Source organism: Oryctolagus cuniculus, chromosome 12 (genome assembly GCF_964237555.1).
Source record: "Oryctolagus cuniculus chromosome 12, mOryCun1.1, whole genome shotgun sequence".
NCBI lineage: Eukaryota > Metazoa > Chordata > Mammalia > Lagomorpha > Leporidae > Oryctolagus > Oryctolagus cuniculus.
The window spans coordinates 86,697,568-86,720,380 of NC_091443.1; the positions used below are offsets into that span (position 1 = coordinate 86,697,568).

At 38.0% G+C, this 22,813-nt stretch overlaps 1 protein-coding gene across 19 annotated transcripts in view; it reads right to left on the minus strand.

Moving 5' to 3' along the window:
• The window catches only part of HERC1 (HECT and RLD domain containing E3 ubiquitin protein ligase family member 1), a 224,822-nt gene that overhangs the window by 36,512 nt on the left and 165,497 nt on the right, over positions 1-22,813 (minus strand). For 14 of the 19 annotated variants that reach the window (XM_070054352.1, XM_070054347.1, XM_070054350.1 and 11 more), the window contains exons 41-55: positions 21,358-21,474; positions 20,915-21,146; positions 19,741-19,865; positions 18,556-18,776; positions 17,359-17,631; positions 16,386-16,434; positions 15,482-15,682; positions 14,604-14,778; positions 11,343-11,613; positions 10,991-11,204; positions 10,000-10,256; positions 8,453-8,580; positions 7,617-7,744; positions 5,487-5,687; positions 4,021-4,151 (exon numbers count right to left, since the gene is read on the minus strand). In XM_070054352.1, coding sequence (XP_069910453.1) covers positions 4,021-4,151; positions 5,487-5,687; positions 7,617-7,744; positions 8,453-8,580; positions 10,000-10,256; positions 10,991-11,204; positions 11,343-11,613; positions 14,604-14,778; positions 15,482-15,682; positions 16,386-16,434; positions 17,359-17,631; positions 18,556-18,776; positions 19,741-19,865; positions 20,915-21,146; positions 21,358-21,474 — 2,723 coding nt within the window. Of the gene's footprint in view, positions 1-4,020; positions 4,152-5,486; positions 5,688-7,616; positions 7,745-8,452; positions 8,581-9,999; positions 10,257-10,990; positions 11,205-11,342; positions 11,614-14,603; positions 14,779-15,481; positions 15,683-16,385; positions 16,439-17,358; positions 17,632-18,555; positions 18,777-19,740; positions 19,866-20,914; positions 21,147-21,357; positions 21,475-22,813 lie in introns of all 19 variants that reach the window. The other 5 variants (XM_070054349.1, XM_070054341.1, XM_002718170.5 and 2 more) reach the window with 4 other exon arrangements.

Sequence of the window (22,813 nt, forward strand, 5' to 3'; positions counted from 1 at the left end):
AGGCTGACACCCCAGCCTCTAATCACTTGGTGTCCTATCCCCCAGTAACAGGTGGACTTGCTCAGAGGGGAAGGTGACACACAGTCAGTGGCTTGCAGGTACCAGGGCCCAGCCTGATTAGCCAGCCAAGCGGTAGCCCTGTCCTCTGGAGAGCCTGCTGTACTACCAGTCATCCTGTAACACCAAGAAACCTGGCCTGATAGCCAATCAGGCAGTGGTTCTGTCCCCTCCATTGAGCCTGCCACACAGCCAGCCAGCTTGACACATCCCCATGTGCCTATGACCAGCCAGACAGTAGCCTTGTCTACCAGAGAGCCTATAACCCTGTAAGGACTTAACAGTCAGACAGGAAGCATTCCCACTTGCAGCAATATCGCCCCATGCCACTATAAACAGCCTCAGTTGATGCCACTAATTTAACCATAACAGCACTGAAGAGGATTATAGCCAAAGAACTGTAAGAGATCACACTACTGAGGCCATCCAGGACTGAAGCTAATGTACCATATCCAAACAAGCCAGCACCCGCCCACAATAGAAAGCCTCTCCCTATTGGAAAAACCCAAAGAAACTCTGTAAAAGTGGAAAAGGAGACTGCTGCACTAGATAAGCAAATGTCAATGCAGGGACACATGTAACATGAAATAAAGAAGAAAACACAGCACCTCCAAGAGAACACATAATTCTCTAAAAATACCCTAGAGAAAAGAAAATTTATAAAATGTGTCAACAGTGGAGAAAGGCACAGGAAGCACATTTAATAAAACAATAGCTGAAAACATCTCAAGACTTTGGATGAAGAGTGATATCTAGATCCGTGAAGCTCAAGGGACTCAATTAGACTCTATCCTGGATTTCATGGCTCATTGTAATAAAATTGTCAAAAGGCAAAGACAAAGAGAAAATTCTAAAAGCAGCAAGGGAAAATTTATATAGAGAATCTCCATTAGACTAATAGCAGATTTCTTAGCAGAAACCCTGAAAGTCAGGTGAATGGGATAAAGCATTCAGAGTGCTGAAAGAAAAAACTTCCAGCCAAGAACACTACACCCAGCAAAGTTATCCTTCAGAGAAGCCAGAGATGTAAGGACAGCCTCAGAAAAGTACAAATGGAGGGATTTCACAAACTAGACCACCCTTACAAGAAATGCTTAAGGGAGTGCTACATCGAGACGTGAAAGGACAGTAACTACTAGTATGAAAACATCTGAAGTATAAAATTCAGTGGTAAATAAACATGAGAAAGAGAAAGGAATCAAACCTTATCACTAAAAAAAACTATCAAACCACAAAGACTAACAGTAAGAGAAGAAAGGACAAGGGCTATATAAAACAATGAGAAAATAATTAACAAAATGACAGTAGGAGGTTGTTAACTATCAATAATATCCTTGAATGTAAATAGATTAGATTTTCCAATTAAAAGATACAGACTGGGAGTGATGTTGTGGGGTAGCGAGCTGCCAACAGCAACACTGGCATCCCATATGGGCACTAGTTGGTGTCCTGGCTGGTCCACTTCTAATCCAGTTCCCTGGTAATGGCCTGGGGACTCTTTTTGTTTCTTTTTCAAATATACTAAATTAATTAATCAATTTGTTTAAAATCTATACTACAGATCAAATGGAACTAAAAGACATTTTAAAAAAGATTTGTTTATCTAATTGAAAGGCAGAGTTACAGAGAGAGAGAGGAAGAGAGAGACAGAGATCTTCCATCCGCTGGTTCACTTCCCAGATGGCTCCAACAGCTGAGGCTGGGCCAGGCAGAAGCCAGGAACCAGGAGCTTCATCCAGGTCTCCTATGTGGGTGGCAAGGCCCCAAGTACTTGGGTCATCCTTTGTTGCTTTCCCAGGTATATCAGCAGGCAGCTGGATTGGAAGTAGAGCATCTGGGAGTCAAACTGGCACTCAGATAGGATGCCAGAGTCTCAAGCAACAGCTTGACCTGCTGTCCACTGGCCCACATTTACAGAATATTCACACAACAGCCACAGAATACATACTCTTATCACCAGAATATGGAATATTTGACACTCCTAAAATATTGCAGAGGACCACAAAAGACCCTAATGGCCAAAGTAATCCTAAACAGAAAGAACAAAGCTGGAGGTGTCACAACACCTGACTTAAAAACATACTACAAAGTTATATATAATATATATAATTATAATGATACATTATATATAATATTATATATAATATATTATGATATACAATATACAGTATACTATAACACATAATATATTATATTAAATAAAATATATAATATGTTACATGTACTGTAATATAATACATGCATTATATTTATATTATATATTATATGTATAATATAGAAGATGTATTATAAAATATTTACAATATATTATATATAATAATATATAATGATTATATAATAATCATAACAGTATGGAATTGGCATAAATATAGAACTACAGACCAATAGAACAGATAAAGAATCCAGAAATAAATGCATGTATCTACAGCCAATTGATTTATGTGACAAAGACACCATCAATATATTTATACATTGGAGAAAGGACCATCTCTTTAATAACTAGTGCTGTGAAAACTGGATATCCACATGCAGAAGAATGAATCTAAGTGTACATACACACACATACATACTCCTGGCCAATTCTCATCATATACAAAATCAATTAAAAATGGATCAAAGATGTATATTTAAGACCAGAAACTAAGAAACTGCTGGAAGAAAACACAGGGGGAATGCCTTGGGACACTGGTCCAAGCAGAGATTTCTTAGGTATGACCACAAAAGCACAGGCAACAAAAGCAAAAATGGACAAACGGGATCACATCAAACTAAAATGATTCTGTACAGCAAAGGAAATAATCAACAGAGTGAAAAGACAACCAACAGAATGGAAGAAAATATTTGCAAACTATTTATCTGATAATATTATTATCCAGAATCTGTAAGAAATGCAACAGCAAAAAGCAAATAATCCAATTTAAAAATGGGCGAATGATCTGAATAGACATTTTTCAAAAGAAGATACACAAAAGGCCAACAAGTATGTGAAAAAATGTTTGACAACATTAATCATAAGAGAAATGTAAATCAACATCACAATGAGATGCCACCTTACACTTGTAAGAATAGCTATTATCAAAAAAAAAAAAAATAACCAATACTAACAAGGATGCAGAGAACGGGGGACTCTCATACATTGTTGGTGGAAATGTAAATCAGTACAGCCATATGGAAAACATTACGGCTACAAAGCATGTAAGGACAGTATTCATCTGTGAGGGCAGAAGGGAGGAGTACTGGAGGCTACTCAAAAAATTAGAAATAGAATTTCCATATGTTCTAGTAATCTCACTACTGAGTACACTAAAGGAAATGAGGTCAGTACATTGAAGAGCCATCTGCTTTCCCATGTTTATTGTAGTAGATTTACAATAGCCAAAATATGGATTCAACCTAGGTGTCCATCAATGGATGAAAAAATGTGGTATATATATACACAATAAAATATTATTTCATAAAAAGAATGAAATTTTGTCATTTGCAGCAACACTGATAAAGACGGAGGACATCAATGTTAACCGAAATAAGCCAGGTATAAAAAGACAAATCCCACACATTTTCACCCATTTGTGGAAGCTAAAAGAATTGATCTTATAGCAGCAGAAAATAGAATAGTGCTTACCAGAGGCTGGTAAGTATGGAAAGGGGACTGGAGGGAGGACAGGTAGAGGGGTGCAGCTGGAGAAGAGGAATAACTTTTAATGTTCTTTAGCACAATACAGTAAATGTGGCTGACAACAAATAATCATATATTTCCAAATGGTTAGTAGAGAGGATTTTGAATGTTCCCAGAACAAAGAAATGAGTCTGAGGTGACGGGTATACCAGTTATCTTGATCTGATCATTACACATTATATATGTATAGAAATACTACTTTGTACCCATAAATATGTACAATTATTATGTGTCGATTAAAGTTTTTTAAAATTCAAGAAGTCACCATTTGGGAAAGTTGTCTTTACCTTATGTGCATCAATTAGGACAATGCCACCTTTCTCAAGCGGTTCCTTTGTTCCCAGCAACAATTTTCCATCAAAGTATCCCACTGCAAATGGTCTGTCTTCACTGAACCAAGCAATGCAAGTAACAGACACTAATATGATTTAAAAGAGAATAATAGAGACTTGTCATTTTCTGACTTAAAAGACAAAGACTTAAAAAAAAAATGCAATTGCAACCACTGCTAATTAAGTTTCCAGAGAGTTCTTTAGTGTATCCACACAAAATGTAAGCCATTAGTGGGGATTCCACAAAAGTCATGTGATTTCTAAGTGACAAAGACTATCTCATTTTTAAACTTTCATTCTTTTATTAAATGGTTATTAAAGGAAAAACAAATTCTCAGATAAACAAAATCTAAGGAAATTCATCACCACAAGACCACACTTAAATAAATGCTAAAGAGTCTACATGTAAAAGCAGAAGGATGACAATTACCAACATAAAAACAAAAGCATGTATAAAACAAAATCTGACAAAAAATTGAATTCTCTCACTGTTTTTAAGACCCTATGCCAGGTTCTGTCTTTGGGACCAGAATCTACCATGAAAATGAGAGGTCAGATAAGCCATAAACAGAACATCCCCTGGCCCTTCTGCTTGTTTACGACCCCTACACAGTGTCTCTCCAGATGTTAACAAGCATCCTATTGTAACAATCTATGCTCGAAATTCCTTCTTTATCTAAGTTAACACCAAAAGGCTACAAAGCATGTAAGGACAGTATTCTTCTGTGAGGGCAGAATGGAGGAGTACTGGATCTGAGTGGATGGGAGAGATTTTTCACTGTATACCTTTTAAAACTTTAATTTTAAACCTTGTGCAGGTATTATATATTTTTAAAAAAACTAAACCAAAAAATGCAACTCTATTTTGCTAAGAGAGCCCTGTAAGCAGGTACTATGACCTCTGAATTACCCCATTCCCCACAACTAAGAAAAACTATCTACTAAGATGCCTATCAAAGGCACACAGGGAGAACATAGTCTACGTAAGTAGACTTCCTACTATTTCTTGTCAGACCAGGAATTTCCCTTCTCCATTCTCCTCACCCCTTTCCTCAATTTAACTCCTTTGTTAACAAATTCATCTCTATCAATGATTATTCTCTTTTTTCCTCTTGGGCAGTCTTAACTTTCCAAAGGAAACTGGAAGCCTGCTACAAATGTTAAGTGGCTCACATGAAGGACAATAACTAATATCTAACATTAATGACTAATATATAACATTAAATCTCATTTCAACAGAAAAGTGTAGTGGTGGCAGTTAGGAGAGAAATATCTTTGAATTCAGTAACTAATTAAAATGAAACACCAACTGGAATATATAGAAAACAAAGCCAAAACTAATATTCTTTCAGTAGTTTTCAAAGGTAAGTCTATTTGATTTGCAGGGACTTCTTTAACTAGACACAAATGCAGTCATTTACCATCCTTCCGATAGCAATGCTCCAATTCTCGACGGTGCATGGTGGACACATCAACAACTTCAATCAGTCCTAGAGACCCATCCATCCGGCCCACCAACAATAACTCCGGAGACTCTCCTGACCAGGCTGCAGCTGGGCCCTCTTCAGGCCAAGCCAGTGCAGATACCCAGTGAGGCTGAATGTCTACTAATCCTTTTCCTCCTAAACAGGGAGAATATGTTAACTAATTATTATTTAATTCTTTAAAAAAATAAATACTAATTAATTATAATACACACTCAAAGCAGTCCTCAATTTTGTAATAGCCCTCTAATGAATAAATCTGCAAAGGAAGGACCCGTTTTTTCTCTTTTTTCTAAAGATTTTATTTATTTGAAAGGCATAGTGAGAGAGAGAGAGAGAGAGAGAGAGAGAGAGAGAGAGAGAGAGAAGGGGGAAAGGGGTCTTCCATCTGCTGGTTCACTCCCCAAATGGCTGCAACAGCCAGGGATGGGCAAGGCTGAAGCCAGGAGTTTCTTCCTGGTCTCCCATGTGGGTGCAGGAGCCTAGTCACTTGGGCCATCCTCTGCTGCTTTCCCAGGTGCCTTAGCAGGGAGCTGGATCAGAAGTGGAACATCCAGGACTCAAACTGGTACCCAGATGGGATGCTGGCATCGCAGGCTGTGGCTTTACCCACTATGCCATGGCGTTGGCCCCTTAGGTCCTTCATTTATGTATTACATACTAGGAGTCTTCAAAAAGTTCATGCAAAATGAGAATTATAAAAAACCTTATATATGGATTTCAAGATTTTTTTAGACTAAAATAACTATTTATTTGAAAGAGAGAGAGAAAAAGAGAGAAAGAGAGAAAGAGAGAGGGGGAGAGAGAGAGAGAGAGAGAGAGAAAGAGAGAAATCTGCCTTCTGCTGGTTCACTCCCCAAATTGTTGCTATAGCCAAGGCTGGGCCAGAGTGAAGCCATAAGCTTGGAATCCCATCTGGCTCTCCCATGAGGGTAGCAGAGGCCCAAGCAGTTGAGCCATCATCTACTGTCTGACAGGATGTGCCAGCAGAAAGACAGATAGGAAGCAAAGCAGCAAGGACTCAAACTGGCACTCCAAAAGCAGCAGCTTAATTAACTGCACTACAAGGTCTGCCCCAAGCTTATCTTAAAAAACAAACAAACAAACAAACAAGTGTGTGCATGCATTTACTTGAGAGACAGAGGGAGAGAGGGACAAATAAAGTTTCAGAAAGAGGTCTCATTCACTGGTTCACTCATCAAATGCCTCCAATACCTAGGGCTGAGCTGATACCAAAGCTAGGAGCCAGGGACTCAACCCCGGTCTCCCACATAGATGGCAAGAACCTAATTACATGAGCTATCATTGCTGCCTCCCAGGGTCTGCAGTAGCAGGAATCTGGAATTGGGAGTCAGTCAGTAATCAAACCCAGGTACTCCAATGTGGACGCAATGTCTTATCTGATAGGCTAAATGTCTGCCCTACCTTATCTTCTAATTCCATTTTTCATTTCCCACAAACTTTTTGAAGTACCCTCATATGATAATCAGATTAACAGGCTAATCTGTAAGTATTAATAGGACAATAATATTTGTAGAAAACAGAGAAAAGGAAAATTTTCAGTGTACAAATATCAAACACTTAAGTCCTCTTCTAATAATTACTGAAAATCAAATTAATATAAGTAATTTACCTATAATTAAGGCTATTTGTGAAATTTGTGAAATAGAAGGAAAATATTATTAAGCATAAATCATTTTTACTTTCTAGAGTGGTACAACAAAAACTGATGAGAATGTGTACTTGTGAAATAAATAACAGAAATGCTTCAAACCATTCAAAAGATTACAGTGCCTAAACACAAATGGTTGCTACTTCTCCTCAAGTCATTCTCCGAATGCTTAATGGTACATGAAAAAGAATTTTTAGTTTACAACACTAGGTTAGTTGAAACGCCTAGAAAGATGAGTTACATCCTCTCTAAAACCACGTTATGCAAAGATTTTCACAGTTGCTGAGTAGTCTATGAGTTTCAAGGCAAAGAAATATATTGTTTGGACTCAGAAGGCTAACGCAAAGGATTAAAAAGCAGCTTCAGCAATATACTGTTATTTACATGGTTCTTACCATTAACTTGCCAGATATTCACCATCTTTTCCAAAGCCCCAGCCAGATACTTCCCACTGATGCTCCAGGAAACAGGCGAGAAACTTGGATCACTGGGGGATCCCAGGCTTTCCTCAGCATCCCCTTCCCTGGAATACAACAGACATGCATGGAATTCTACCTTTATCATCCAAAAACAAATTCAAATGCAAACCTCACAATGAGGGTTTCATATAGACCAGAGCATCCAATAGTAGATTTTTCCATTTCAAAGCATGGTTACCAACACTTGATAATTATACATTAGCTAGTGTTTGTCATCATGTGAAAAATGTAGAATCACAAAATATATGTTTAGACTATTGCTCAATTAATAGGTGTATGACTTGTCAACCAAAAAAATTCAGATTTTGTATGGGTTGTACACACAGCTATTATTGAGAGTATACCAATTCCTATTTGGCTAACCTTCAGGGAAGCTTCAGGAAAGAAATACCTACAGCTGGTATAATGCCTATATTATAAAAAATGCTATATCCTGGTAAAGAAGCAATATAATTACTCTATTGCCTAAATAACCTTTTAATACTAATGGAAAATTAGCCTACAATTTTATATAACAGAACATTTATTTGATAGTAGCCCATGATTTAATTCTAAGTAAGTTTAAGTATAGTTTAAAAGTATATTTTCTGAATTACTATCCTAGAAAGTTAAAAACCCATTGTAAATATAGAAATACAATTCAAAGAGAAAAAATTTTTAATTCAGTGACAATCTGATTACATCAACACAGCCAGGATGGGTCTTGGATTCTGTTTTTATTTTCTATATTACACAAGTGATGCAGCACTCACAGTCGATTGAACACGCAGGTCTGCTGCAGTGAATACTGCTTTTTGGTAACATTCCACACCCGAATGGTGCCATCATTGCCACTTGTAGCCAAGAGACCTTTTTTATTGCACCACACACATGTCATTACCTAGAAAAATTGAAAAAAGTCCAATGATATTTGAACAAGTTTTGATACAATTTTATCACTTGAGAAAGTTCTACCAAATTAAAAAATTCTACCATGAAAGTGTAAAAGTATCCATTTTATAATGCAATATATGTGGTCTCACTCTTGTCTAAATGGCTTGCAAATATATAGCTATTTGAAGAATAGCTTTTAAGTACTATGATCATACTCATTTGAATTATCTGAGACCTATTAAAATCTTGACTAAATGTCCACTTAATTCAATAAACTATAATTTTTTTTTGACAGGCAGAGTTAGATAGTGAGAGAGAGAGACAAAGAGAAAGGTTTTCCTTCCGTTGGTTTACCCTCCAAATGGCCACTACGGCCGGCACGCTGCGCCAATCCAAAGCCAGGAGCCAGGTGCTTCCTCCTGGTCTCCCATGAGGGTGCAGGGCCCAAGCACTTGGGCCATCCTCCACTGCCTTCCCAGGCCACAGCAGAGAGCTGGACTGGAAGAGGAGCAACCGGGACAGAATCCAGCACCCCAACTGGGACTAGAACCCGGGGTGCCAGCACCGCAGGTGGAGGATTAGCCTAGTGAGCCGCAGCGCCGGCCTCAATAAACTATAAATTAACACATCTATATGTTCTATAAATATACAACACAGGCTAAGAAGTTATTTGAAAATTAAGTAACATAGTTCCGTCTTTGTCTTTCTTTTCTAAATGTACTTGTCACACTGCTCAAAGGTTCAGCGCATTAGAATAAGAGATCAGTTTCCTTTCTTCTTGCAGGTGTAAGCCTTCATTATTCTTTTAAAAGACTTATTTATTTGAAGTGCAGAGCATGAGAGAGAAAGAGAGAGAATAAGACAGAGATTTTCCATCCACTGGTTCACTCCTCAAATGCTGCATCAACCAACACTGTGCCAAGCTGAAGCCAGGAGCCAAGAACTTCATCCCGGGCTCCCACGTTGAGTGGCAGGGACCCAAGTTCTTGGGCCATTCTCTGCTGCTTTCCTAAGTGCGTTAGCAGGGAGCTGGATCAGGAGAAACTGAGACCCCAACCTAGTACTCCAGTATGGGGTGCCAGCATCAAAAGAGGCAGCTTAACATGATGCATCCCAGCAGCATCCCCAAAGCCCGCATCTTTTGTGAAGCCATTCTTCTGGTTTTCTTCTCATTCCTGATCTGATACTCCGAGATGCACACTATTTATATCAACCTAGCATACAGAGAAAGTAGAGTTGGTAACTGCCAAGAAAATCTTGGTAAATGTGTACTTGCATGTGTGTGCATATGAGAGAGACAGACAGACAGACATGGAGTGGGCAGAGAGAAAGAAACACCAAGACTTCAACTTTGAGTCCTTTGAGAAGGGCAGACTATTTTATCTTACGTAAGGTGATTAACACACTTTATATGCAAAATACATACTCTGTTCTGATGAGCCTCCAGCTTGATAAAGGAGCATTTTCTGAGATCTCCTCCCATATCAGCGAGCGTTTGTGGAGTAGTTTGGTTGTCACGGTCGTGTGCAGCAAGAGTGCGCACAAGTTGTTGAGCAGCCCATTGCCTATGCTGTGAGGACAGCCTGGAGGACAGGCAGCAGGCTGCCAGGGCATTAGCCAGCTCCAGAGGGCCTACAGCAGAAGGATCATAGGAAGGATGGGCATACAATTGGGCAATTAAACCTGCTTAAACAAAACAATGAAATGATGCCCAGGTGAGAGCTGGCAGTAGTGAACAAACAAAAATGGGTTAACCCATATCTTTTAAGAATTAGCACTTTCTTAAGCAATCATGCCACTAAGATACGCATATAACATACAAAGCATTTATCGCATATCAAATTCTACAATAAATCTAGTTCATTGCAAGAGAACATTTAATTATACATCAGTCAACAATCTACTGTAAAGACACAATAGCCTGAGAAAGCAGCAGAAATAACTTGTAGGTCAAGGCAGAGGCAGCATTCCTTTAAAAGTAACATTCTGACTTTTGATCAAAAGTGATCTTAACAGTTAGTCAAGGGACTAGGCCAATGATTTCAAAAGTCTTTCTCTCTGGGGCCAAACGGCCCTGGATAGAGAGAAGGGGAGATAGTAGTGATTAAGTAAGGGTTAATCAAAGGGTTATCATCTTAAGACAAAGAGAAAAATAACATTATATTTACCTAAATTTTGTTAAAGAAATATACTAGGATTTTTATCTATGGTGACTCAAACCATAATCTACAATTAAACTAATTTGGTACATTGTCTAATATTTATTTCCATTTACACAGTATTTATGCACTTCTTTTATATTCTAAACTTAAAGAGCTGTATTTTATTTATTACACATAACAACCCCAAAACACACTTTTAAAAAACATTAATCAAGTTGATCAGAAGACCTTGCATTTAAATAGGATGAAGCTTACCTTTCTTTTCAACTTCTGTCTTATCATAGTTAGGTCTCAGTTTGGCCCCTTTATCTGCTAGTAATGCCACAAGGGCCTGAGTTACAACAAAGTTTGGAGAGGTTACAAGCTTATTCTCTTCAGCAATTCCTCGAAGAAAGCTGGGTAGAAATTTTCGCTGAATTGGATCATCAACTGTGGTTAGATTTACACCTGTTGCAGCAGAAATCAAGTTCTGAAGAGGCAATTGGAATAAACAGGCTTAATTATTATTACATACAATTTTGGAACAAAAATCTTTAATTTCAAAAAGCTCTTCAAGAATCAGTAGTAGACAAGCAGGACAACAGGGAAAGCACTGGAACTAGCTTACCTGTGTACACAATTGCACCAGCAGCTTCGCAGCACTAGGTGTATTTGATGCCAGACATCCCACCGCGGTGCTCAGATAGGCCAGGCAAGAGATAGGCTTGTTGGCCTTGTTGTGCCCACCTCGTGAGCGTTCTGAGGTGCTTGCCATGGCAGAAGGGCTGGTGGAGAGGCCAGCTCTCCCTGCTGCGGCCAAGCACATTAATCGAACCAGTGTTCTAATATCTGTTAGCCCCAGCGACTCAAGACCAGCAGCCAAGCTACAGCTGGAACCACTGCCAAGAAAGGAAAATATTTCAGGATAAAGAAAACAGATTTCTTAAGGGACGGATCATTTGGAGTCCACAGCATCAACACCCAGAATAAAATACAAATTGCATTATCACTTGTCATACATGTTCTAAGAGTTAACAAAAATATTATGCAAGATAGAAATTTTTATCTAAACTTTCATTTTAATACATGTTGGCATATGTTTGAAAAATAACTGAATTACCAAAGTACAGCATATAGGAATGTTCACAAAGCATGAATTTTCACAAACTGAACCCATGTAACCACCCCAAATAGGGTGGGGAACTTTTTTCTGCCAACGTCCATTTGGGTATTTATAATATGATTTGTGGTCCATACAAAATTATCAACTTAAAAATTATCAACTTAAAAATTATTGAATTTTGGGTCCAGCCTGAGGTTGCCTGGGCAGGGCCAGGCCAAATGATTTCTGGGCCTTACATGGCTCATGGGCCACACCTTCCCCACCCCTGCTCTAGATCAAGGAACAACACTGCCAGCATCTCTGAAGTCTGTCCTGGACTCTTCTCAGTCACCATGGCCTCAAAAGTAACTGCTATCTGACAGACTCCTAAAGCAATAAACTGGTTTTACCTGCTTCTGAACTTTATATAATAATAAAGTATGTACTGTTTCGTGTCTGGCTTCTTTTGTTCAAGATTGTTTTTAAGATTCATCCATGTTGTTGCATTTTAAAAGTTCATTCATTTTCATTGATATATAAATAAAGTACCATGATCCATTTATTCAATATAAGTGACAATCAAATGGTTTCCATTTTGGGGCTACTATGCGAAGAATGCTCTCATATATGCCTTTTGGTGCACATATGTAAGTACCTCTATTACATATATACTCAGAAGCGGAGTTTTGGGTCATAGAGTATATTCATGTCTGGCTTTAGTTGGTACAGTTGACTAGCCTCCAAAGCAGTTGTACTAATTTATTTTTCATAGCTGTGTAATGACAGTTTCAGAAGTTTCACAGCCTTGAGCTTATTTCCTCCCACTCCCCCCCCCCCCCCAGTCCTTTAAAGTGTAGCCATTCTAGTGGGTGTACAGTAATATCTCACTGGGTTCATTTCTCTGAAGACTAATGAGGCTGAAAATTTTTTCATGTTTATTGGCCATTTGGAGATCCTCTTTTGTGATATATTCTTTTGTGATGCCGAATGCTCTCTGTCCATTTTTCTTTTGGGTTGTCTTTTCCTTAGTGATTTATAGGAATTCTTCACATACTCTGTTGGCTTTCTACATTGCTAATATCTTCTTCTCCTATTCTGTAGTTTGTTCTACTTTCTTAACAATTTTTATTAGGCATACTTTCCTTTTTTTTTTTTTTTTTTTTTTGACAGGCAGAGTGGACAGTGAGAGAGAGAGACAGAGAGAAAGGTCTTCCTTTTGCCGTTGGTTCACCCTCCAATGGCCGCTGCAGCCGGTGCATCGCGCTGATCCGAAGCCAGGAGCCAGGTGTTTCTCCTGGTCTCCCATGGGGTGCAGAGCCCAAGTACTTGGGCCATCCTCCACTGCACTCCTGGGCCATAGCAGAGAGCTGGCCTGGAAGGGGGGCAACCGGGACAGAATCTGGCACCCCAACCGGGACTAGAATCTGGTGTGCTGGCGCCGCAAGGCGGAGGATTAGCCTATTGAGCCATGGCGCCGGCCCATCCTTTTTCAATATAGTCCAATTTATTAGTCTCTTTCTTTATGGTAGATGCCTATGGTGCCTTGCTTAAGAAATTACTTAATATTGTCCCAAGATCAAGAATAAATTCTTGTGTTACCTTCTAGAAAAATTATTGATTTAACTCTTCAAATTTAGTTCTAAGAGCCACTTTGGAATTATTTGTTTTATATAGTATAAGATTAGGGTAAGACATTTCTTCTTAGGTGTCTAAACCATCTAACATTATCTTATTAAAAATGACATCCTGAAGCCAGCACTGTGGCACAGCAGGTTAAAGTCCTGGCCTACAGTGCTGGCATCCCATATGGGTGCTGGTTTGAGACCCAGCTGATCCACTTCCAATTCAGCTCCCTGCTAATGTGCCTGGGAAAGCAGCAGATGACAGCCAAAGTCCTTGGGCCCCTGCACTCATGTGGAAAACCTGGAAGCAGCTCCTAGCTCCTTATCGGCTCAGCTCCAGCCGTTGAGGCCACTTGGGGAGTAAACCAGTGGATGGAAGACCTGTCTCTACCTCTCTCTTTCAAATAAATAAATCTTTAAAAAAAAAAACCTGACATCCTTTCTCCATTACTCTACAGTGTAAATCGGTGTCATAAACCAAGCCATAAATCAAGTGTGTGTACACATGTGTATGAATGTAGACACATATGTAGATAAGTATACATGTGTATCTACATGTGTGTGTCAGTTTCCGAACTCTCTTCCTCTCTACTATCCTACCTGTCTGTCCTTGAGCCAATACCACATTGGCTAAATCTTACCTAAATCTTGAGTTTTTCTCTCAGGATCTTCCTGCTTTCACCAATTTGCCATTAATTACTCCTTAAATGGAAGTCTTAGTTATTCTTGATTCTCTTTCTTTTTTTTTACATTATTTTCCACAGTATAAATAAGGTAAATAAATACTACTTATAATGTATACACATACTTGCATAAAAAATGGCAAGAGTCATGTTGGAATTTGCAGACTAACTTAGCTATACAGTTGGTCAATTCTGCATAAAAATTAATTCGACCTTTAATTTTTCCCTGGCACAAAGTGGACCAACAGTCTCAGTTTCCTATTTCAGATAATAATTAAAAAAATGAGTGAAGTTTATTGGTTACTATTAAAAACATTCTTTTCCACCTAAAAAGCCAAGTATTAACTGACTGCGCAACATCTTTCATTTGACAATATAAATTTAAGTCTCTAAAATTCTTTTCACCCTCTCACACAACACCAGACTCTTCTCATAAATACCAGAATCCAATTTAGCCTCATTTGACTGAAAGTAACACCCACCTGACTGAGAGAAGAGAGAGTGCTCTCATGACCATGGTTCTGGCCAGAAGAACCTGAGCAGCAGCAGTCACTCTCCTCAAAGCCACTACCCTGTCATGAGGGTTGGCCAGGGCAGCTGCCTGCTCTCCCAACGTTATTCTCCCAGAGGAACTCTTTTCTACAGAGCCATGGCAACCTGAAAAACACAACTTGACTTAGTTCTCAACAAGGTAACACAACAGGTACCTAGACTCCTGCAAAATTCTCCTAGTCTACACAGATTACATAACATAAGGCAATATGACAAACCAACAGGTTTTGCTCATCTGGAACTTTGTTACACAGAAAATTCTTTAGGAGAATCTTGGTTATTTCTAAGTTCTGACTTAGATATTTCTAACTTAAATATTTAATTACAGGAGGCATTTCCAGTTAATTTTTTTTTCATTTTGCTCATATACCACTTCTGCTTATATTAATACAGGTAAATATATGAACAATATAGCTTTTTAAAATATGCGTTAAGTATACATAAAGAACTGAATCACCAATTCTACCTCAAATATTTATTTGACATTCCTTACAGCAAAAATTTACCATACTCTCTCACTTGAATAAAAAATACAGCACAAAAATTCTCTGTAACTTACAGGATTCTCTTATCACAAATTATTTTAAAAGTTTTAGTCATATTTTATAAACTTTCTTTTTCTCACTTCAATATTTCATAAAGACAAAAAAATCAAAACTAATCTCATATTGTACCTTCAAAATATGAAAGTAACTCACTAAAGAGACTTGATGGGGTAAGACAATGCTGAACTGTTACTTGTTATTTACTTATCTCGAAAACTAACACAGACTCTATAAAATTAATGCAAATCAGCATTTCAGCTTACCTATTTGCATCAGAGTTTCTTCCATACTGTTGGTGGCTGTGACCATTGCTACTGAGGCTCCCAGTGGGTCGCTGTCAGGGAACTGAACTGGTTCTGGTACAATGCGCCGGTCATTTAACCCAAGTGGTCCTGCAAGCAATTCAAATTCTTCTTCACCCGTTAGCTTTTCATCCTCATCAACGTCCAACATGTCCCAGTCTTCTGGAATTTGAGTAAATAAATGCATGGTTTATGAATATTAAAAGCACCATAATACTGACAGCAATGATTACAGAGACGTTTAAAATGTAGACAGACTGAAAGCCCAAGGCCACAAGATGAACTACGGCACCATCTCCTGGTGACTCAACCAAACTGCACTCTTGAGGCACAGTGAGATTACGGGAAAGGGGAGTCCCTGTAGTCAAATTCAATGAAACAGCCCCAAAAGTTACAGGTGGTTAACAGGTGTCAGCTAACAAAAATATATTGTCATGGGGCCAACAAAGAGTTTCTAGCTATGTCCATAAGCCCTAGGGCATGAGTTCCTTCAAGTAATAGAGTGCTCCAGAAAAACCTACAGTCATCATCATTTTTTATTTTTTGCTGTCTACAATTAGGATAAAAATTCAAAATGCATTAAAATCCTTTCCTTACTTAAAGATAAACTTATTTATGCCAAACAAAAATTAATATTCTGCAGTAAAGCCAGTATTTGAACCCAGGTATTTCTCCCCTGACTTTCCAACTAGGGTGATTATTATCAGACTACCTCGTTTTTTAGAGAAAGTTTAAGTGAATACATACATAAGTACAAACACACACACACACAGGTAAATTTTAGTAACAAATGTTAGGCACAGAGTGTGTATATATATACATATAAAAATACATGTGAAATAAAGCTCTCAAAACAAACAACTACCTTCATACACACTGTCTTGCTTGCCAATTAGATCTGGAGCTTGTCCCTTGTACCTGCACCAAACATGAAGAACATTGTGTTTTTATATAAAACAGTTAGTATTCAAAAAAGCAAATTAAGTCATTAGAATATTTTAAGAGGTCATTAATAAAGCAGCACAAAATAAAAAAGTGTGTTTCATGTTATGAGCTAATAAAAACTGTATGGATATTTGGACTACTGGTTAAGATACCACTTGGGACATCTCTATCATCCCAAATCAAAGTGCCTGGGTTCGAGGCCCAGCTCCACTCTCCATCCCAGCCTCCTGCTAATGCACACTTGGGGAGGCAGTAGGTGAAGGCTCAAGTTACTTGGGTCCATGCTACTCATGTGGGAGATCTAGGCAGAGTTCCCAGTTCTGGGCTTTGACCTGGCCCAGCCCCAGCTATGGCAGGCACTTGGGGAGTGAACTAACGGGTAGGAAATGTCTCTTTGTCTGCTTCTCTCTCCCTCTCTTTTTCTGCCTTTCAAATAAACGAAACAAATGAAGAGAATTTTTTTTTTAAACTGCTGGTGTGTAGGCACACACATGCTTACAAAAATCAATGACCACTTTATCAAACTACTTAGGAGACTTCTGGGTCACCAACAATTCTTGTAATCAAACACTATTCCAGAAAGACTTAAAGCCTTTTGAGGTTTAAGGTAAGGGTCCCAATCACAACTTGTCAATATATCAAAGCTTGCCAGTCAAATTCCAGTGAGACATACTGCCATGCCACTACTCCTGGACTCCCAGAGATCCTGACAAGCTGCCAATTCTGCTGGGAACATGAATTCCTCAACTATCCTTTCTGTCCTCAACTCATCAATCACAGAACTTCAAAGAAGGCCAAGGTAACTAACTCCTCCTATGAAAAAATGACAGTTTCCAGGCCTTAAGCATTAAGATTTCTCATTACAAGGTTCTAAATATCTATACAATTTCAAGGTACCTTTCAGAACTTGCTGTCTTAGATTTGGTCTTCAGGGCTAAGTACTTCTCCCTGCAGCTGCCACATAACAGGTAGTATGGATTTCCACTCCCACATTCACCACCAAACCAGCCGTCCACATAGGAGCCATTGCTGCGATAGCCCTGGCGGTTTGCACTACGCCCACAGCCTGGGTGGTTTCTCTTCATGTGCTGATTGAAGCTGACGACACTGCATTCGCACAGTTCACACACCACCACTTCTTCCCTGTCTTCAGACTCACAAACATGCTGCACAAAATGATTTCATATCAAATTATTACAATCAATGCAACGTAAAATTAAGAAGAGGTAAATAGGTCATTTATGACATTATCTACTTTGTTCACATATGCTGGAATGTTTTCAAGATGTTCATTAACATTACATAAAAGATTTTCAAATCAAAAACCAGATCACACAATTTGAAAGTGTTCTTTGCCTTTCCTCACTATAATAAGTAACCTTACCAAGAAAAAAGCTAATTAACATGATGATCTGCCCTATCTCAAGATGATTTTTTTTTTAAAAACTCTCGAGTGAAAATTACTTTTTATTTGGTCATAAAGCACATACCTATTTTCTGAATTTCTAAGAAAAGTCATTAGGAGTCATTTATCAGATTTACTTAACATAGGCTCTCTTTACTGTAGAACTTACACCTACACACTTGGAGTCTTCCTGCTACAAAAATGCTAAACAATGCAAACACACTAACCTACCATGTCCCCTGCTCCTGGACGGAGGTGTTTACTAGATCTAGGTTCCTAGAATGAGGCATTACAATGATTAAATGGAACCTATGAAGGAGAAGAGCATGCATTGAGACAGCAGTGTGAGCACAAGCAGCTGTATTATGTACCCAGCAGCATCTACTGGACCTGATGCCTATTTTGTTAACTACCTTTGACATCAGAATCAAATATCATCACAGTGTGGCTCTACTTATCTAGTTTGGGGAGAGAAGCAATAAAATCGCACCAGAAAGCAATGAGGTTTTTTTCTTAATCGTTTGTAGATATCAAAGTAACCTAAAGCATTAAATCCCCAAACCTCAGGATGAGAGGTAAGACTTTTTAGAGTGTTTCAATTCTAGGCAAGGCTGCTGTTAGTAAGCTGTATGAACAGGAGGGCAGGAAAATAAGTCAGAGCAGCCCCCGCTGCAATCACACACACCCAGGTAGGCCAATCCAGTACCTCTGGGATCCACATTCCCAGAATATCATTGTCACTGGTCAGGTCTTGTCCAAACATAGCTTCCATTGCTTCATCATCAAGATCAATTTCCAACTCCTCATCTAAATTAAAGTCATACAACGCCCCTGGGTCTTGCTGCAAAGATATTCCTTCTCTCCGACTTTGATTCCTGTGGGCCTGCACAGAGCGGTATAACCCCGCTCAGAACAAAACAAAAAAGGCATTTTACTTGCATGAATGAAATAATTCTGAATATTTCCCCACTTTGTAACTGCCATAAAGTGAGAATCTATCTCAGCTGCTTAAATTTCAAATCACACCTATTATACATGTTTTTTCTCCTATAAAATGGGGATAATAACAACACACATGCTTCACTGGGCTGCTGATAGGTTTAAATAGGACAACCCACACTCCATACTTTATAAAGTTAGTTATATAAAAAAACAGTAGGTAGACATTCGCTATTATTATTCACTTAGGTTTATGTTTAAAACATCCAGTCCCTTTTCATTACATGGGAAAGATATATCATATAATTTCAAGGACAGTGTCAATATCTCTCTCACTGTTCCTATAAATCATTATATCAAACTCTATAATATTTCAATGATTAAATTTTGTTTTTGAAAAATCATATATCCCAGTTATTGGTTTGGAAAATATATTCCCTATAATCTAGACTTTACATGTCCAGGACATAACCCTGGAATTCACTAATCTCATGATGGAGTTTTGGTATATTTATGGCCTTCCCCAGTACTGAAGCTCTCTGGTCCACAGAGTATATCAGAATAACCAGGGATTACATTTTTGGGGGGACACAGTGTTCTTTCTATATCCTTCTCACCAATGATGTTAAATATTAAATAAGCACTTATTAAATGATAATTGATTAAGGAAAGAGGGATCATTTATAAAATATCTCAGAATCTCTAAGTGGCAGTATAGACTTCTGTACCAACAGAGAATTTAAAAATAAATTCACAAATGTATGCAGGGATTTTGACTAAGTAAAATTACGTAAATGTGTAAAAAACATAAACAGTTCTGTAGTGTGAAGGGGCTGAGTACTCAATATCAGTAGGAACATCTTCTTTAATGTTGCTTTTATACTGATTTTAAATTAAACTCTCACCAAGAGAAGGTGTGAAACATAATTACCTGCTCTTGCTAGCAATGTGCGAGCTGCTAAATCAAACTTGTGCCTTCGTGTTACTGCTGAGCGACCTCGAGCTGGTGGACCACTTCCAGAAGCTGCATTCTCTGTGTGATCCAGATTATCAGCGCTACAAGTGCAAGTGTGAAAACAACATAACCTTTTAAAAACTATCATGAAAAGAAAGCACAGGTGCAACCTTGTTTGCGGTATTAGGTTTTTTTCTTCAAAGAGCTCTGATAATAAAGTATATTTAGGATAAAACTTTGAAACATACCTTTAATCCTTTGTAAAGCTCTTAGGTTATAGATACCTCATATTCTATGCCCTAAGAAACTGTTTGTTTCATCTGATTTTCAATTCTATCAGAAATTAAATGATGCTTAATAGATGTTCAAATTAAAGAGAGATAAAATATGACCTTGATTCAGTCTTCAATGATTAAAAACTTAAATTTAAGATGATTACAAATCCTTGCCTAGGAGAAACAGATACTTCAAAAGAAGTTATGAAATATATTCATGGAGCTAGTTAGAAAAGTCTGTATGTTAAGTAAAATGCATGCCTTGGTAACCCATGACTCCATGGTTAAAATGAAAAATGGGTAAGACTTACAGATGCACTAAAGGTTAAAAGGATTTAGAGGGAATTGTAGAATATCTTATTACATTTAATTTTAGGCTAGACAATTTCACAGAATTCTTTCTGTGACTTAAAAAAGGGGACATAGTATACTAGATATTAAAAAGCTTTAGAACACATGAAAATGTAAATTTAATTATATTCTTATATTCAGAGAAAAGATTTAAAAACATAATTCTACCAAATATGTTACTTAAATCCATTTCTAAAATTACCATGAACACTTTATATCGCTGATATACAATTTTTACCACCATGTTTATTTTAAAATGTTTTACTTTATCAGTTTCCTTTTGTCAACTCAATTTTCATAAAAATTATTTTCTTCCTATGAAAATATCTATTCAAATAAAACTTCTCACATCATTTTTACCCTTCATAGAAACATAAGCTTGTAACTGATGTGCTTGTCTTTTCTTATACCTATAGTGTTCGACTTTACACATGGCATTAGAAGCATTTATGTGGGAAACACGTTGGGCTTTGGAGGTGCCATTTACAACACATGGAACAGAACTACACAAAGTGAAATCTCACCTTTCACTAAAGCCCTCCTCCATTTCTGTAGCATCAGCTGATGGTATGTCTCCTGGTGATTGCAAATAACACGGATCATTTGACTTCCCGCCGCTGCCTAGAACTGCTGCTCCATGCCTCGAGTCTGCTGTGCTGCCTGGCTGGGGCTCTTCCTCATCCTCGTGCCCAGGGTGCTCTATCATCCACATGGCAAGGACAGTGATGTTCTGGGCATCAGCTTCTCCCCGAGCACCTGTGCAAAGGGAAAAGAGTCTGACACTGAACTTGGGCAAGGTAATTAGGTATTTATGTTATCATTTTAAGTGTGTTTGCCATGTTGTCCCTGTAACTATATCTGGCATTAAAATCTTACCATGCTTTATTGTCTTTCATAAAATATATTACCTTTAATACAATAGGACTTCTCATACTCACACATACTGATGTATAAAAACTCATCCTACCTGTAGCTTCCATAGCTTTGGCGATCTGCCGGAGAGAAAACCCCATTTCGAGCAAGGGGACTGCAATTGCTGGAGGAGGAGGAGAAGTTGAAAGTCTACTGCTCGGATCTGACAAGGCTGAGGCGAAAGAAAGACAAGGGCACAAAAATCACTACATAGTATGGGAAAAAAAGTGTTCTCACAGCAGCCAGAAGCCCTGAATTTACTATTACCCAAATTTAACAAAATTTTACTTTATTGAAAATATGCTAAGCATGTGATAAATGCAATTAAATTTGTTTTAGCTATGTAAGGTTTTTCACACAGATAACCTTGCTAATAATACAAAATACACCTCATGAAAAATTATTTAAAATTTTTAATTTTGAAAAAATCTCCTGCTTACAAAACATTTCAAACTTAGAGAAATTCCTAAGAATAATCAAAGAACCCTTTTCCCCCTGCGTGACTGGAAAGTAGAAGACATGCTACTTCTCCCCTGAACTTGTTAGTGTACAACTCCTACAAACAAGGACATCCTCCTGTACAACCACAACACGATCATCAAAGTTGGGAAACTGACAGTTATCATGCAATGGAGATCCCACCTCGTCTTTACCAAATGTCCCAATAATATTCTTTACAGCAAAGGATCCCATCCAGGATCATCCCTGCATCTTATTTAGTTGTCAAGTCTTTTAAGTCAAAAATATAGGATGGTTAGTTTATAAAATGTTTCCCAACTGGGTTTTTCTGATGTCTCCTCAGTATCAGATTTAGGCTATGCATTTTGGCAGGAGTACTACAAAGTGATGTTACGTTCTCACTGCATTCTACTAGATGATATACAATTTCAATTTGTCACATTACAGGTAATCTTCACTGACCAAGTTAGGTGAGATCTGCCAGCTTTCTCTACTGTAAAGTTATTCTTCCACCTGACCCCTAAACCACCTTTATAATTATTTGTGTGGAGGCACTAAAATAAAATGTAAATATCCCATTCTTCAACAAATGTTTATTAACATACATTTATATTTATTGGCTGAATTATTATTATGGTCATAAATGATGGTTGTCTAATAGTATCATTTCTTTCAGAGTCATTAGTTGTATTCCATTCTAAGGCAAATTTCTTTCTCCATCAGTATGGACTTATAGATTTTTACTGGATTCATGGGTTATTGTACGTTACTATGACTATCATTATTTATTTTTATGCCACAAACCTTAGATTTGGCCACTAGAAACCTCTTCTCTCTAGTTTCTACATATCCTTTAGGCATGTGCCCATCAATCTCTGAGCACTTTATTAGTTTCTGGCACAAGTTATTTCAGGCTCATCTCATACTCATCCCTGAAATCAGCCATTTTTCCCAGGAGAAAGGAACCTGGGTTCCTTTTAATAGAGAACAGCATTTAGAAGAAAAGATTGCGGCACCAGGTGTCCTTGGTGCTATTGAAGAATGAGTACTCC